The sequence below is a fragment of the Benincasa hispida genome, chromosome 5 (genome assembly GCF_027475165.1).
Source record: "Benincasa hispida cultivar pf3 chromosome 5, pf3_genome.v1.1, whole genome shotgun sequence".
In the NCBI taxonomy this organism is placed as follows: Eukaryota; Viridiplantae; Streptophyta; class Magnoliopsida; order Cucurbitales; family Cucurbitaceae; genus Benincasa; species Benincasa hispida.
The window spans coordinates 29,486,401-29,505,188 of NC_143482.1; the positions used below are offsets into that span (position 1 = coordinate 29,486,401).

General features: G+C 38.2%; 1 protein-coding gene across 2 annotated transcripts; it reads right to left on the minus strand.

The window, feature by feature from the left end:
• Positions 1 to 213: 213 nt before the first annotated feature.
• On the minus strand, positions 214 to 17,463 carry LOC120077936 (PPR containing-like protein). 2 transcript variants are annotated; one of them, XM_039032056.2, is made up of 6 exons: positions 17,231 to 17,463; positions 16,475 to 16,591; positions 15,856 to 15,975; positions 7,645 to 7,788; positions 1,541 to 1,753; positions 214 to 698 (listed from the first exon to the last, which is right to left on the minus strand). In XM_039032056.2, the coding sequence occupies exons 1-6, from the start codon at positions 17,291 to 17,293 to the stop codon at positions 444 to 446; spliced, it is 912 nt and encodes a 303-aa protein (XP_038887984.1). In that variant the 5' UTR covers positions 17,294 to 17,463; the 3' UTR covers positions 214 to 443. The 2 variants fall into 2 exon arrangements, with proteins under 2 accessions (XP_038887984.1, XP_038887985.1); XM_039032057.2 differs by lacking the exon at positions 15,856 to 15,975 and having other exon boundaries at positions 17,231 to 17,436.
• Between the last annotated feature and the right edge of the window lie 1,325 nt (positions 17,464 to 18,788).

Here is an 18,788-nt window from a genome sequence, read left to right on the forward strand (position 1 = left end):
CTAAATATGAAGTATATCAAATGACCGATATACTAAAATATTGATATACTACTAATATACATGTCAATTCACCGATAAGGGTAAATTTGAAATGATCAAAACAGAAATCTGCTTATATGATTTTTCGCTATATTTGCAAATTATGAAAACTCATTGCTAAATTTGTAAATTTAATAATATTTTTTTGCTCTTCTTGCAAGTACCCTAAAAAAATAATCCAAGAGGGTAATTAATTTTTTATGGGAAAAATACACGTCAGTACTACAAGTTGGAGAAGTACAATTCAACAAACAAACAATTACTTACAAAGCCAAGGCAAAATGTCGATGCCCATAACAGTCGGTAAGGCCTTCAGGAGACCATAAGCCTGGGGTTGCTGAGATAAATGACTAAGTTAACTAATACATAATTCATTTTTATATTTGAGAATCTGTTAATTTCATTCATTGAGCCTTCATAAGGTTGCTATTGTCTTCAGTGCTCTTTGTCGATTTTCTTTTTCCCTTTGATTTCTCAAACGAAACCCTCTTATATTTCTTGATTGACCCTTCTTTCTCATCTGTAAAAAGGTATTTGTACTTCATGAGTACCCTCTCTTTCTCTTCAAGCAAGCCCAGAATCTCACAAGCATCTGCTACCCTCTGCACTATCGATTTTTCTGGAGGTTTACGTCCGAAAGCTTCAAGATCCTTAAAAAGCTTTTGATTGAAGAAGACAATGTTAGATTAACATTTAAAATTCATCAATATGTTAATCATTTTGCATCAATATATACCATTCTATATTTCAAGTATTGCGAAAAGTAGTAGTTATCAAACTCTCTTTCTCATTGAACATTCCTACCGCTAAGACGAACGGGAACTCCTTATTTGGAGTATTTATTTCAGTTAGGGAGGGGTGACCGTCGGACCAAGTGAAGGTTCTATGATGTGGAGTTCAATGGGAATATACCTCTGTAGAGATTAATATCGAAGTTTGAAAAATAGCTTGCAAGGGAATTGGTGTTATTCGAAGTTGTGAAGTAAATTACTTTAGGAGCACTACGGATAAATATTCATAGGAAACAAGAGACTTTTTTCCTGTTTTTCTTCCATTGTCTGTTTAATGTGCTGTAGGATAATGTCTTTTGTTTCTACTTCTTCATTGAGTTAGATTGTTTCGAGCCTCAAAGCTTCTTTATGGTACTTTCTTTCCAAACTTTTTGTTGACTATTCAATTAATGTCATTAATTTAAATTAGAATGCTTTTATTTCTTCTTTTTCTACTAATTGGTTTCACTTACAAAGGGTTTGAATTGTTCTTGCTTTCATATCTTGTAGGTCTTTTTTTTTTTTTTTTTGTCTCTTAGAATGTAATTTGAGGATTAGTCTCATTTCATTATTTCAATGAAGAGGCATCTTTCCATTTCAAAGAAAAAAATGGGTGGACAATTTTATTTCCTATTCCAAATAGTTTAATGGAAAAAATAAAAGTATATATCTCAAACATAAAGTAATTTCCAGAAGGCACTGCATTGACTAAATAAAAGAGAGCATTATACCTTTACAAGATCTTCTAGCATTTTATTTCGGTAATATATTGCTATCATACTCCTGCACAATTGCCAAGGAACTGAATGTAGATCCGAACCAATTTTCATGACCCAAAACTTGTGTGCTTCTTCAGCTCGATGGTCCATGTCTAAAGCCCGTATTAACTGCCCATAGACGTTCATTGTGGTCCCCTGCCCCTTGCTTAACATCCATTTGATTACCTGGAAGACATTCGCATGAATCTTACAGCATCTATTTCTATGATCTATAGAATTACCAATTAACTGTGTCTAAATTTGATCGTAACAAGCTTTAAAGAAATATTTTACTACTTGATATTTACACGGCTTAACACAAAATATCTATAATACTCGGGGGCTAAAGTATTACCCAAGAGGCCAAGACACATAGTATTCTTCAGTTTATGTGAATTAATTATACGCTAACAATCAGCTTGGCTGGATTTGGTTAAATTAGGGAGTATGTGTGGAAAATTGGCCAAGTCCTCAGTTTCAGCATCATCAAGGCTCCTACAAAATCCCAAATTCCAATCAGCTGCCTCAAAACTCCATAACGCAGCCACTGTGCCATCTTTCTTTAGTGGTCGGTTGAAAATCCTAGGGGAAGTCCCTTGAATATTGAGATGCCAAGGCAAACATCTGACCAAAAAAGAGTATACATGCCATCAAAATAATTGGTCAACGTTGTTAAAGATTAAACCCTGCTGCCACATAATACAGTGCCAGAGGCCTTTGGGGTATTTGAGAGAATTTGTTCCCGGTTTGTCACCAAAGAGGGAGGTGCCACATTTTACAGCAATGGTCTTCCTCCATAAAGATGTTTCATTGTAGAACCGCCATATACATTTGGATAGTAGAGCCTTATTTTTAACCTTCAAGTCAATAAGGCTACGGAGTTTTAACTTTTTGCCATTGTACGAGATGGACCTTGTCAGTTTCTTCTTCTTCTTCTTTGAAATGGTGAAAAGAGCCCCTTTTTTTTTAACAAAAAGAAGCTTTTGATTGATGAAATGTAAAGAGTCTAATGCTCAAGGTATATAGAGACATCTAGTAATAAAGATAAAAAATGCAATGAAATATAGGATCACAAAATCCCAGGATTAGTAGATACACCTGGTTATTTCAACTACGTTGACATAACCATAGCACCCTCATCATATCCCAATATAAAATAGTCTCATAATAAAGCCAAGAGTGCATGATTACAATGAAGAAATAAAAGCATTCCAACTAAGACTAGTGTCTTTGATAGAATAATCAGCAAAAAGCTTCTATTGGGAACTCCATGAAGAAGCTTATAAACGAGTAGATCCAATATGTTCCATCCAATACAAAGACTTATCATGAAAAACTCTCTGATTATGTTCAAACAAAATTTATGAAATCAACTCTTTAACCACAATCAACCAAAGAATCTCAAAATTTCTAAAGTAGGCCTTGCACCTAAATATGAGATGGCCAAAGATCAAGTGTTGTCAAGCTCAAATATCTCCTCGTTGGAAGAAGCTTACACTCGAATACTTCGTACTGAAAAGACACAAGCAGTTACATCATCTGATTCTAGCAGTGCTTTGATTGGACGCACAAATGATTATAGAGGTTATAAGGGGGATGAATCAAATAGCTTCAAAGGTCATCCAAATAACCAAAGATCAAATCCAGGAGGTATTGTTTGCTATTATTGTCATAAACCTGGCCATACGAAACGTGAATGCAGAAAATTGCTGAATAAGGGTCAGAGGATAACATCACCCTCTGCTCATGTCACCTCTACTCCTGATAATCTTGACAAGTCAATTATGATTTCTGCAAAGGAGTTTGCTAAATTTCAGCAGTATCAAGAGTCATTGAGGGCATCATCTTTTACTCCCATTACGGCCATCACAGAGACAGGTAATATTTCTAAATGCCTTCTTTCCTCCACGTCAAAATGGGTCATTGACTCTGGCGCTACAGACCATATGACAGGTAACCCCAGTTTATTATCTAACCTTTGTACATCTACCTCTTCACCTAATGTCACTATAGCTCATGGAACCTCCACTCCTGTTTCAGGATCAGGAACCACCCATCTTACTGAATCAATTTCTTTGTCATCAGTTTTAAATTTACCACATTTCTCGTTTAATTTGATTTCGGTCAGTAAACTCACTCGTGATCTTCATTGTTGTGTCTCCTTTTTTCCTTGTTATTACTTATTTCAGGATCTTATAACGAAATAGACTATTGGTAAAGGGCGTGAAATTGGAGGTCTTTACATCTTTGAACCACAAACACCTACGGCCATCACATGCTCAAGTGTGTCGTCTCCCTTTGAAAAGCATTGTCGTTTGGGTCATCCGTCTATCTCTGTGTTGAAGAGTCTTCGTCCACAACTTCAACATCTGTCTTCTTTAGATTGTGAGTCATGTCAGTTTGCTAAATTTCATCGTTTGAGTTTGTATCCTCGAGTCAATAAACGAGCTAGTGCTCCTTTTGAATTAGTCCATTCTGATGTTTGAGGTCCTTGTCCTGTTGTGTCCAAAGGAGGGTTTCGGTATTTTGTTACATTTGTCGATAACTATTCTCATGTTACGTGGTTATATTTAATGAAAAGTTGTTCTGAGTTACTTTCTCATTTTCGTAACTTCCATGCTGAAATCCAAATTCAGTTTAGTGGTGCTCTTAAAATTCTACGGAGTGATAATGCTAAGGAATATTTCTCTCATACACTTAAGTCTTATTTAGATGCCCATGGCATTCTTCATCAATCTTCTTGTGTCGATACTCCATCCCAAAATGGAGTTGCAGAACGAAAGAATCGTCATCTCCTTGAGACAACCAGAGCCTTGATGTTTCAGATGCATGTTCCAAAATCCTTTTGGGTTGACGCTGTTTCCACAGCTTGTTTTTTAATAAATCGCATGCCTTCTTCCATTCTTAAGGGTGAGATACCTTTTCGTACTTTATGCCCCAAGCAAAATTTGTTTCCCATTCCACCCAAAATATTTGGTTGTACCTGCTTTGTTCGGGATGTTCGGCCTCAGCATACCAAGCTGGATCCAAAGTCCTTAAAATGTGTTTTCCTTAGTTATTCTCGTGTCCAAAAGGGGTATCGGTGTTATTGTCCTAGTCAAAATAAATATTTCGTCTCTCCTGATATCACGTGTTTTGAACATACCCCAATTTTTTCATCACCGTCATTCTCTTCGAATAAGAGTCAAGGGGAGCATAAGGAAGTAGAGGATGATTTCCTTGTCTACACAGTTACTTCTCCCTCCGATCCTCTTCCTGATTCATCTCTACCTATGGCTACCTCTACTCTTCCACCCATCGTTAAGGTCTATACTCGACGACAACCTCCTTCAGTTCCATGCCCTGTACCAGAGTCTTCTTCGTCAATGGATCCAGAAACGAGTGATGATCTCTCCCTATTGCTCTTCGTAAAGGTAAACGTATATGTGCTCATCCTATTTCCTCTTGTTTCATATAACCATTTGTCACCTTCCACATGTTCATTCATTGCATCCTTAGAGTCTGTATCCATCCCTAAAACTGTTCTTGAAGCTTTGTCTCATTCCGGTTGGTGTGCCACAATGGTGGAGGAGATGACTGCCTTAGATGATAATTGTACTTAGGATTTAGTTTCTCTTCCTGCAGGAAAGAAGGCTATCGGTTGCAAATGGGTGTTTGCAGTTAAAGTCAATCCTGATGGTTCTGTTGCTCGGTTAAAAGTGCGCCTCGTAGCGAAAGGCTACGCACAAGCTTATGGTGTTGACTATGCTGATACTTTTTCTCCTGTAGCCAAAATGGCATCTATGAGGTTGTTTATTTCATTAGCTTCAATCAATCATTGGCCTTCACATCAGCTTGATATTAAAATGCATTTCTTCATGGTGATCTTCAAGAAGAGATGTATATGGAGCAACCACCAGGGTTTGTTGCTCAGGGGGAGAATGGAACGGTATGTCGCCTTCGTAAATCCTTGTATGGATTAAAGCAGAGCCCACGAGCTTGGTTTGGTAAATTTAGTCAGGTGATTGAAAGTTTTGGAATGCAGAAGAGTAGGTCAGATCATTCAGTCTTTTTAAGAGATCTGAGGGTGGTGTCATCTTGTTAGTTGTATATGTGGATGATATTGTGATTACTGGTGATGATGTTTCAGGTATCGAGTCTCTAAAGACCTTTCTTCATAGTCAATTCCATACAAAAGATTTGGGCATGTTGAAATACTTCTTAGGAATTGAGGTAATAAGAATCAAGAAAGGAATTTTATTATCACAGAGAAAATATGTACTTGACTTGTTGACTGAAACAGGAAAGCTAGGGGCTAAGCCATGTAGTACCCCAATGATGCCCAACTTACAGCTCACAAAAGATGGAGAATTGCTAAAAGATCCTGAAAGATATAGGAGGTTAGTGGGAAAACTTAATTACCTTACAGTGATTCGACCCGACATAGCCTATTCAGTAAGTATTGTGAGTCAGTACATGTCATGTCCTACAGTTGATCATTGGGCTGCATTGGAACAGATTCTTTGTTATTTGAAGGTTGCTCCCGGACGTGGTTTATTATATAAGGATTATGGTCATACTAATATTGAATGTTTCTCAGACGCTGATTGGGCAGGATCTAAAGAAGACAGAAGATCAACCTCAGGGTATTGTGTTTTTGTTGGTGGTAATTTGATTTCTTGGAAGAGTAAGAAGTAAAATGTGGTGTCACGTTCAAGTGTAGAATCAAAATATAGAGCAATGGCACAGTCTGTGTGTGAATTGATTTGGATATATGAACTTCTTGTTGAGTTGGGATTTGAAATCACCACACTGACAAAGTTGTGGTGTGATAATCAAGCAGCACTTCATATTGCGTCTAATCCAGTATTTCATGAAAGGACTAAACATATTGAAGTTGATTGCCATTTTGTACGTGAGAAAATTCAACAAGGGTTGGTATCTACAGGATATGTGAAGACTGGAGAACAATTAGGAGATATCTTCATGAAAGCATTGGATGGAAGACGTATAAATTATCTATGTAACAAGTTGGGCATGATTAACATATATGCTCCAACTTGAGGGGGAGTGCTATAATTCTATAATTAGGATTTTTTTTTTGTGATATTTTCCTTTTCTATGCCTTGTACACTTGTATATATTCATATCTTTGGTGAATGAATAAAGCATTCTAATTCTTTCTCAAACCTAAGAGTTTTACACTTTTAAAATTAGGATTTATGAGACTCCTAAAATTTGTGTGGCTCTAATACCATGAAGCTAGGTATAGAAAAAAGATATTTTTTTTCTTATATTTGAGTGATTGAGAAAGACTCAATATATACAAGAGGATTATCAATTAGTGTGCTGAAATTAAGCTATCAATCTACACCTATAAGGAAAGAATAAAATTACAAGGTACAAGGAAATAATCTAAATTAATTCTCTTATTTACAAATGCATAATTAGCTTGATTTCCTACCTTTAGCTTGATTTCCTACAAGAACCATATATTCATACGCTTCCCATTTGCTTTGAAGTGTAAGTCCTTTGGCTTTTTTTTGTATTTGTTCATATTTTTCTAACTGAAAACTCAGTTTTTTTTATAAAAACTAAATAATGAAATATCCACTTTACAAAACTATTACCTAACACATGTTTACTTGTGCAAAAGAATGTTTGACATGAACACATTACCTAAGAGTGTTAGTGCTTCTTCGGGTGTATATTAGTCTTAAACAGTGTATTTTATAGATTCTTAGCTATTAAAAGCCCATTACTTACTGTCTTTGCTATTTACTCTTTCTTAAACTTGGGCACATTTGTGCATTCTCTTAGACTTCACTTTACACAAAACAAAATGGGCAAAATATCCCATTTTTCAGAGAATCACTACCAATTCTCTATTATTCTGTCAGTTTACATGAGAATGGAATATAACAGTAATATTGTGCATTTCCACCTAATTGCATGGACTTCCTGCCCCATAAATTTAATGTTCTTCGTGCATTTTGGCTAGGAGATGACTAATTTCCCAGATTCAACATTAAAATGGGAAGAGTGGGTAAAGGGAAAAGAAAGCAGATAAAGAATGGCGGGTATGGTACAACTCATACCTGTACGACTCTATGCCACTGCTGTTCCTTCTCAAGGACAGTCAATACATGCTTAAGGGATCCTATTGGAAAGTCTTGCTCCCATGCAACCCAGGCATCAAGAGCACCATAAACAGCCTCCTTACTATCTCTCAGATCGAGAAGCTGCAACATTTAGAGAACTAATAAACCTCCAAGTTCGTATAACTATTTTAAAAGTAAACCAAATTTTGATATTGACTATATACATAAGAAACAAGACCGTTGCATAAAAGGAAGTCTTGGTACGGGCAAAGTATATAATATACTTTACATTCAGAAAATAATAACCTTGTATCATGTACGAATCATCTACCCTGTAAAATGCAATTTAGCATAAATATTGATGAAAATAGAAGAGGAAGGAGAATAGAAACACACGAATAATTTACGTGGAAAACCCTAGGCCAGGGAGAAAAAACTACGATCTAGACTAGTTTTTTATTATTCAAGTAATACAGAAATACAGGAAGACTGTTCAAATAAATAGACAGACAGGAAGCCCTAGGCCCATAAGAGAATTACAAATAAACCCCTGGGGCAAACCAACCCCTTTTTCGACACTCCCCTCAAGTTGGGGCGTAAATATCAATCAGACCCAACTTGCTAATACAATAATCAAAACTCTGTCTTAACCCCTAGGGAAGCCCTAGATTGTTGGCAATACCTATTGCTGCTTTATTGTCACAGAACAATTTCATTGGAAGCTCACTGTCTTGTCGAAGATTTGTCAACACTTTCTTCAACCAGATTTCTTCACATATCCCCAAACTCATGGCCCTGTACTCGGCTTCTGCACTACTTCTGGCAACCACTCCCTGTTTTTTACTTCTCCAAGTGACCAGATTGCCCCAAACAAAAGTGCAATACCCAGACATAGACTTTCTATCAACAGAAAACCCTTCCCAATCCGAATCAGTATATGCTTCTATGCCACGTTTACTAGACTTCCTGAACAGAAGGCCTTTACCAGGAGTGCCCTTTAGATATCGTAGAATGTGTTCGACGGCTGTCATATGTTCCTCGTAGGGAGCTTGCATGAACTGACTGACAACACTCACGGCATAAGATATATCAAGTCTCGTGTGAGATAAATATATCAACTTCCCGACTAATCGCTGATATCTCTCTTTACTGATAGGAGCTCCATTGTTAACATTACTCAGTTTGGCATTATACTCCGCAGGGGTATCTACAGGTTTACACCCAGTCATTCCTGTTTCTTTGAAGAGATCCAGAGTATACTTTGGTTGTGAGACAGAGATACCCTTCTTCGACCGAGCCACCTCCATCCCAAGGAAGTACAACAATTTTTCCAGATCTTTAATTTCAAATTCTTCAATCATCTTTGTTTTAAGTCTCATAATTTCATCAGTATCATCACCAGTCAGTACAATGTCATCTACATACACAATAAGTACTAAGATCTTTCCTGTACCAGACTTTTTTGTAAACAACGTGTGATCTGAGTGCCCCTGATCATACCCCTGTGCTTTAACAAACGTGGTAAATCTGTCAAACCAGGCTCTTGGAGACTGTTTCAACCCATACAGTGACTTCTTCAATCTACAAACTCGATGCTTAAACTGGTTTTCAAAGCTGGATGGAGGGCTCATATAGACTTCTTCTTCAAGTTCTCCATTAAGAAACGCATTCTTCACATCCAATTGGTGCAAAGGCCAATCTTTATTAATAGCAACAAATAACACCCGAATCGTATTGAGTTTGGCCACAGGAGAGAATGTCTCAAAGTAATCAATTCCAAAGGTTTGAGTAAAGCCTTTGGCTACCAGTCTCGCCTTGTATCTGTCAATCGAGCCATTGGATTTGTACTTGACGGTAAAAACCCATTTACATCCAACCGTCTTGTGCCCCTCAAGAAAAGCAACTTGTTCCCATGTCTCATTTTTTTCTAGAGCTCTCATTTCTTCCATAACTGCAGCCTTCCACTCGGAGTTTCCATGGCAACATGTATATTACTTGGAACCATTACCGTATCTAGACTAGTAGTGAGAGCCTTGAACTCAGGAGATAAGTTACTATATGTCATGTAACTATGCATAGCGAACTTTGTACATTACCTAGTCCCTTTTCTCAAGGCAATGGGAAGATCGAGAGACGCATCACGGCTTTCCTCTTCTCCAAGTTTCTTACTGCAGCTAGCCGTCTTATCTATGGATCTTTCTTTAGAAGGACTTCCCACACAATCACCTTCCCTTCCATTGTTCTCGTTTGCTGGAGTTATTTCCTCAGTGTTGTCTTTTCCATCAGTTTTTTCATCCTCCTCAATTCCCTCTATTTTCTCATCATTGTCATCTCTATATCTCTGTCCACTCTGCAATTATTAGTCTCAACACAATCATCAGTATCACAAACAGGGATGTTCATACCTGGGACTGAGACCGAATTAGACTCATGAACTGGAGCCGAAGAAGCGACAGGCAGCACTATTTCCTTCCTGAGATTCTTCCTAATATGTTATCCAAGGGACTTGATTAGTGGGAAGAACAGGACTAGGATGTTCAAGTTCAGCCGACACCTCTAGGGGAATGGAATACGTGGACCAGTTAGCCTCTTCATTAGGACTCTCCCCCTAAGAGGACTAATGGGAAAGAAAGGTTGGTCCTCGAGAAAGGTGACATCCATAGACAAAGTATTTCCGAGAAGAGGGGTGATAACACTTATACCCACGTTGATGGAGAGGGTACCCAACAAAGACACATTTTTGGGTACGAGGAGTAAATTTCGTATGGTTGGGACCGTGGGTATGGACGAAGACAACACATCCAAACACCCGTAGGGATTAACCGGGTGTTGGGATACGACTCTTTGAAACAGTCAAGGGAAGTCCCTTGTAATTTTACTAACAGATAGTAAGTTGTATGAAATTCTAGGAACATGCAACACATCATGCAATATTAGACCCTCAAAAGGAGAAAGATGTCCTTTTCCTACGACAGGGACAAAGGACCCATCTGCGATTCTAATCCTTTCATTTCCGGCGCTCGGGTGATATGATATAAAATGATCAGAAGACCCAGTCAGGTGATCTGTTGCTCCGGAATCCACAATCCAGGGTCGTTTTCCATCAATGCTAATAAAACCAAAGGACTAGGTCGTACCTGAGTGTGCAATTGCACTGACCCTGACACCACTTAAGTTAACTCTGACCGTCAGCTTGAAGTTGAGTTGAGGTCTTGTCATTCGCCGAGTCGCTGACCAAAGCCCGTCCAGGACCAGTCTTGTCCTGTGGCTGACGTTGTTTGTAATTTGGAGGTTTTCCATGCAGCTTCCAGCACTGGTCTTTTGTGTGTCATGGTTTTTTGCAATGCTCACAAACAGGTGGAGGTTTCTTGTCACTGTCAAATCCAGAGGACTTGGTGGCAAAAGTAGCAGCCTCAGTAGATGTAACTACTAAAATATTCATTGCACTAGACCTGTCTTCTTCTAGGTGTATTTCAGAGCACGCCACCATCAATGACGGTGTAGGACGTTGGCCCAATATCCTGCTGCGAACACCGTCAAACTTCGGATTTAGCCCAGCCAGAAAATCATACACTTGATCAGCTTCCTCAATTTTGGAATACTGTGTCCCATCGTGTGTACATTTCCGGATAATCTCACGGCATAAGTCCATTTCTTGCCATAACAAGGATAATTTGTTGAAGTACGACGTTACGTCCATAGTCCCTTGCTTACATTCATGGACTTGCTTGCGCAAGGTATAAAGGCGGGATGCATTCTGCTTCTTTGAATACAATTGTTGTACTGCATCCCAAATGTCTTTGGCAGTTGCCGTATAAAGTAACGGTCTACCAATTTGAGGTTTCATGCTACTCACCAGAACTGATCATAGCAATGAATCTTCTGCTCTCCAGATGCGTTCGTGGGGGCTACCGGGTTCAGGTTTGGGTATCTCCCCAGTTAGATTGCCAAATTTTTGTCTTCCTCCCAGAGCCATTCTGATGGATTGTGACTAGGAGAAATAATTTTGACCATTCAGCTTTTCTCTAATAATAATTCCTGCAGAATGTTCCATTGATTCAGATAACAAATTTGCAGTAGGTAAAGAATGGAAAGAGTTTACCGGGTTCTCGGAGCATAGCTGTAGATTGGACAGCTCCGGTTGGGCACTTTGTGAGTTTGTGCCAACTACCAAGAACTGACCCAAAATCCACGAGTTGTTGCTAAAGGAAAAGAAATCTGTTTTTAATATCATCATAATACACCCCATTCACACCTGTCGGAGAGTTCGAAGGAAACATGACAGGATCGGCGCCACTGCAGTCAGAATGGACCGGTTGATCCACTGTCGGAGGCTGTTGGTTAGAGACACCGTCTACGAAGCCGCGGCTGGTCGAGCCAAGGAAATCGCCACGGCTTCCTGTCTGTACCCGAGGGTTTGCCGTGAAGAGTGGTCAAGTCTGGACGCCATCGACAGATCTGATGTGCGCAGAAGGCTAGGCTTCGATCGGATCTGGGCGCGAATGTCGTTTGCACCCGGGAGGTCGACAGATCTGCTGCTGAAGTAGGGCTGGGCGTCGATCAGATCTGGACGTCGAAACCCATCTGCACCCAGGAGATCGACGGCTCCAATGGGATTCTTTCCGCGTGCAATTGGAGCGTCATCGACGTATCTAGGCTGGGTGCGTTCCTCCATGGCCGGCCGCGACTCAGTCTGTCCGCGATTCTCCTTGGTTGAGCGCGACCCGATCTGTCCGTTGATGGATTGAGTTGTCTGTCCGGCGGCACTCATTCGTTGAAGAAGACGCGGTAAGGCAATCTCTAGTACTGTTGGACAACTTCTTTAATCATGTCAGCTATCTCAAAATTGGTCATCGAAGGAGACTCATCAATGGCGGCTAGAGTTTCGTCGCCTTCTCTGATACCATGATGAAAATAGAAAAGGAAGGAGAATAGAAACACACGAATAATTTATGCGGAAAACCCTAGGCCAGGGAAAAAACCACGATCTAGACTAGTTTTTTATTAATCAAGTAATACAGAAATACAGGAAGACTGCTCAAATAAATAGACAGACAGGAAGCCCTAAGCCCATAAGAGAATTACAAATAAACCCCTAGGGCAAACCAACCCTTTTTCGACAAATATTCATGGGTTCAGTTTGGCAGAGAATACAGGCTAAACATATAATTTATTTTTGAGTTATTCCTCAATTAAGACTCCATACCACTGTTCAATCTTGAGATGAAATTTTCCATATTCATTCCATTTGCCAACCAAAGATCCGGGATCAATCTCCTTATTAATCTTCAGTAAAGCTTTATCAACCAAATATGGATTACTTGAGATGGAGCTTGGAAGAGATCTTCAAGAGAGGACTTAATGTCAGCCCCCGAGTAAAATTCCATTAATCTTGTCACTATTAACATGGAGCTAAAATTCAAATTTAGCATTTCTTTTTCTTTTTTAACCCAGAACCTATTCATCTTCAAGCTCTCTGTCTTTGCTGGGATTTCTGATTGGACTGCTTCAGCATAGGATCTTGGATTTTCTTTGATTTTCTTGTCAACAAGTAACTCTTCAGTGTTGTTGGAGTTGTATTGAGGATTAAGAATCTGGAGCTTCAAACTCTCTCTAATCATTGTTGAGAAGGAAATCCAACCTTGTTTAATAAAAGCGTGTTTCTAGACAAGCTCGTGTGTTCTCAGACCATTTTCCATTATTAGTAGAAGCTGGAGTTGTTCTTAAGGACCCTCCTCCTTTAAGATATCTTAATAGCTGGTTGCTGGATGCAGATTGTGGAAAAATCAAATCATTGATCAATCAATAGCTGGAATCAAAATTCAAGGCTGGGCTGGTTTTGTTATTTGTGCAAAGCTAAGAAAGGTCAAAGAGGCTTTGAAAAAATGGAATTCAGCAGCTGAAACTCAAACAAGGGAAAGAAAAAAGTCTTTTGAACAATCTGTCTTTTTTTAATCAAAAGCGGAGGATCCTGTCTCGTCGGCAATGGAATTGGATATTTGTGCAGCTATTAAAGGGGAGTTCATGGAAATTTATCTCTTGGAGGAATGGAAAACCCTTTGATTCCTCTAAAACTAAATTTCAGAAAGTAAACCTTTAACAGACTTAGCGCATAATAAAAGAGACTTAGGCTATGCTGAAGAACATTTTCATTGAAAAAAGTCCCAAAGACCCATTGAGGATGAAAACGTGATAACAATTTCCCCCAACATGCAGAAGAAAAACAGCACTCAAAGAATGAGTGCTAAGGTCTTCACTATCAGCCACACATAAAGGGAAAATGGAAGGTGAAAGATAGTGATTTGGCAGCTTACTTTGCAACACTGAAGAGCAGTTTAAAGTTCCATAGATCATAGCCAAGTAAGAACATTAATGCGTTCTGGACTCTGGACCATTAGACTTCCACAAACCTTTATAAACGACTTTGTCCATAACCTCAGAAGCAAACAAATGTTTAAAAAGTGACTTAACTGAAAATTTTCCAGATGAATCGAAGCTCCACACGATAATCAGGAATAGCCCCCACCATTCTGCATGATAAATCATGAAGAAGCTGCTCGAAATCAGAAATTTCAGCATCTTTAAGCAGCCTTCGGAAGAATACAACCCATGAAAAAGTATCACCATCCCAATGATTGGATACTGAACCATTTGGCATCATCTATGAAGTCGAGGAAATCTCAGGCTAAGAGCCATATTATCATGTTACTGCTCATTCATGGTCATCCACTGTTAGCAGTTTTCTGAAGGAAGTTGAAGTGTTGGAGTTTCAGTTAGAAATTATTCTAGAAGCTGGAATTGGAATCTTCAGGTTCATCTTCAGTTATTTTTCTTCCCAAGCTTTTGGTGGCATTTCCTCCAATGAATATATGTTGTTTAAAGAATTGTGAATTTTTTGCTGATCAAGGAGAGTAAACATGACTTTTGGTTTTCGATCTTGGAGCGGTTATTTACTCATTTACTCCTCAAAGGAAGCTTCCAAGTCAATCACTCTCGGCCTCAAATTGTTCTCTTTGTTCGGTGGATATTGAAGACCCTCCACATATTTTCTTTGAATGTCGATTCTCATTAGAATGTTGGAGGAAGCTTTTCTCCTTTTGTAATCTTCTTTGGGCTTCAAGTGTCGTTTTCAAATCCATTATTCTCCAGATTTTAGTGGGTTTTGTCTTAAATTTCTTGTTCTTATGGGCAGGTTTGAGTTTTATGCTTTGTTGCCTCTTCAATATTTTGAGCATTAGTCTCATTTCATTAAATCAATCAAAAACTTGTTTCCATTTCAAAAAAAAAAAAATGTGATCCATGTCTTCCTCCACCTTCAAATAGAGAAAACAACAAAACGGATCAACTAACGAGGGTATCTTCCTCACAGGAAGATTCAAAGTGTTCACTCTTCTATGTAAAACTTGCCATGTGAAGAACATAACTTTCCTAGGGATCTTAATCCTCCAAAGAGCCGAAAAAATTGACTCGCCTAAGGGAGGAGATCAATAAGCCAACCAAAAAAGGAGTTACACGAGAAAGCATCCAAAAGATTAGGACTCCACACCTTAAAATCATTTCTCCCCTGTACCTCAAGCAAGGACAACGAGGCCCCATCCACCGCTTCCCTATTGGACAAAGAACAACGAAAACCTAACAAAAAGGAGGAGCTTCCCGACGAAACAAAAAAATCTGACACCATATGATTTTTAAAGGGTGAAAGATGAAAGAGACGAGGGAACATCGAGCAGTGGGGTATATTTCCCACCCACTAATCTTACCATCATCAAGTTTGAGTAAAGCCTTGTCCCCATGAAAAGATTAAGAAAAATAGAGATGGTAAATTGATCAAGCACCTTTAATCTCCTTCTAGTTGCTAGGAGCAAACAAGCTAGACACAACCATGCTTGCTGAAATTCATGTTCACAATTTCTTGATCCATTCTTACACAATGTGAATAAGAAGCAAAATATTTTATTGAAGTAAATAATATATTAATGACAGAAGGAAATAGGAGTCAACGAAAGGCTTATCGATATTACTTTAGATAGGAAATAAAAAGACTTACCAATTAGTGTTTGGTTTGTGCAACAATTATCAAAGCAATCAGTTTTAGCATTTGAATACTCCAAGTCTGTTTCTTTACTCTTTTTCCTTTCGGAATTAGACTATTAATTATTCTGAAAGCCTATTATGAAAGAGGGGACATATTTTTCCATTTATACTTGCCGTATTTACAAGAAAGTTAATTTTGTCCTTCCGTGGAACATTTTTCCCAATTTGGTGCTTTCTAACGTCTCCAATATTTTGCTCTGAAGTCTGGCCCAAAGCTTTACTATTGTTAAAATCCTGGACCATTGGTAGAAAATTCAAGAGTCAAAGTAAATTACTAACAAATAAATTTACAATATTTTCAATATTCACTATTACTCTGTTTAAGTACTCGAGGGATATCAAATTTGTGTAATGTTTGACAGGAAAAACAGAAACAAACAAAAGGAAATAAAGAAAGTGCATTTTGTAAGTCTAAATATTAACGCACAATAATAGAAGAGACTAACAATTACAAGAAAGATTTAAAAGCACAAGAAACTTGACGAGTACGGACCCAGCTATTTTATCCTCCTAAGTCCAAATTATAACAAAGATGATAGGACACTTCCTTCTTCAAACCCTTCAATAAACAATATTTTATGAACCTCAATATCATTTCTGCTGCCAAATAGTGCAATATAAACAGTGAGAGTTACAACAGTTATACCCAACTAATTTTACTCTGCTGAGACATCGAAAGACTTCAAAAGTATGTTGTACTTTCTAAGCATGCACTATACAATTTTTCAGATACCTTATTTTTTATATCTTTAACAGCAAGTTGTTTAGACATTTGATCTTGAATCATTGTACAGTAACAAAAGCTCCCAACTTGCAGCCTGCTGACTCCAAGTTCCATGATTTGTCCTACCTGTGTGCTCATATATTGATAAATTTAGATTCCTTAAAAGAAGTCCAAAACAAGTTAACATAGGTTAATATAGTATACAGGAAATTAATATGCAATTCTGCTCTAAATACAACCAACCAAGGTCTTGACGTTCCATAATCAGACTAGACCAACAGAGGCTTAATTCTGGATAAATCCAGGATATCCTACTATAGACAAATAAAAAAAAAACAAATGATGGGGAGAGCTTTTAGCCACAGTTAATTATTCCACGAGTAACACAAAACAAAGTATTTAGGCAGAACGATTCCAAAGGAAAACTAGTACATGATTGTAATCCAAAAAATTCAAATGCAAGATTCACATTATTAGGGAAAGTTAAAAACAACCATTTACATTCAGGGTTGTAAGAAGAGGTATCTAGTTCTTCCTTCGTCCTTTCATTAGCCATTTGTCGAAAACATAAAAATTAACAACAATACAAGGGATTTTGTCAGAAACAAAAAGAAACTAAGAACTTCCTGTTGCCAATCCAACTAGAAAATGGTAATGCATATAAAGACAATTAACGGACATATAAACCAACAAAAGGTTACGGAAATCCAAACATTCAAAGGCTTGAGGAGATAAATGAAGAGAAGGACGAGTTCGAAGACTTACAGTTAGGTCTCGCAACAGCGGTGTCGCCCATGCCGTGGCTCGATGAAACCTCCGGACGAGCATGGTAGAGTTAAGGGCGCCACAGTACCAACTGGTAATGGGACAAAACGCTCAAAATATTCTTTATGAAACTTGCAATGGACAGGAAAAAAAAAATCGTAAATCTATGATTTATAAATTGTCGGGGGAATTGCAATGGGAAGATTGTTATAGGGAAATTAGGATTGATGGTCAAAATATAAGTTCCAAATGAAATTTGACCTCACTTTTGAAAATAAATGAAAAATATTTTTTTCTTATATCATCTATTCATAAAATTATCATTTTAACTTCTAATAGACTTCTTCATGCTAGACTAAACGATTTTAACCTCTAATAGACTTCTTCACGCTGAGCTAAATGATTGAAGCATGCATTGATCAGTCTTAACCACCGAGTAAGGGGCAACAACTGTCCTAAGCATCGGATTTAACTCCATTTAAGCTGAAGGTGTCATGCTAGGCTTTAATGGTAAGCGGTGGGTAGCAGTATAAAAGGAGGGATTGAACTTCAAAAGCTCAGTTTGAACAATTCCTCCGTGCAAATTGAGAGATCTTGGTGTCGTTGGAAAGCTCTAAGAGTCTAGTTTCAGAGGTGATGTTGCTGGAATAAGGTCTTACCGAAATAAGGTTGGAGAAGGGGAAAAGTGACCAAAGGTTCAGTTCATGAGTGAATCTGGGCTGTCGATGAAGAATTGAGGCTCCAAGACAAACCACGAAGAGTTTGAAGCTGAAATTTTAAGATAAGCTTCTTGAGACAATTCTAAATAAGTTTTATAGCAGGAAATTTCTTGAGACAAGCTTCAGAATTTGAGTTATTAATTCCGTAAGTTAAATCTGGAATTTTATGAATAAGCAGGCAGCTGCTTGGGTTGAGTAAGTTGGCAGCTCAGAGTAGACACTCGGACAGACTAAGAGCTGAGCACTCCAATGCGTTTGACCTACTGTGTGGGCTGAGGAAGGCTTGCGTTGAAGTCTTGGATGCATAAGCAGCCTTTGTGGATGACCATGTGTGGCAAAAGGAACACTTAGAGCAAGTGTTGGTTGCACAAGTGGGATGCGTTTGTTAGGTGTGGTTGGAAGCATAGCAAGAGCCAAAGTCTCAAGGAAATTTGTAAGTACTAGACCTACAACAAGGTATGCGTTTGAGTGAAAGTCTTCTAGGTGAAGGCTAAATGCAAAGCTTATTTGAGGGTTAGTCTCAAAAGGAAGACCAATGCTAGTAACTAGATATATGCTTTTGTGTCCACAGGCTTGACACCAGTGTTAGAAGCATATCAACCTTTGAGGAGTAATCCTAAAAGTTGTGAGTGACTAAGTATTTACAATGTTTTTTTTTTTAAGAAACCATGTTTTAAGAGAGATTATTCACATGCTAGCTAGTTTTACAAAGTAGTTTTTCCAAGCAAACTATGAATTTATGTCTTCAAACGCATGCCATGTATGAAAGTTTATTGAAAAACTGTTTATGTGTTTAAATACACAAAGCATGCGTTAGAGCCTATAAAGACATGTTTTTC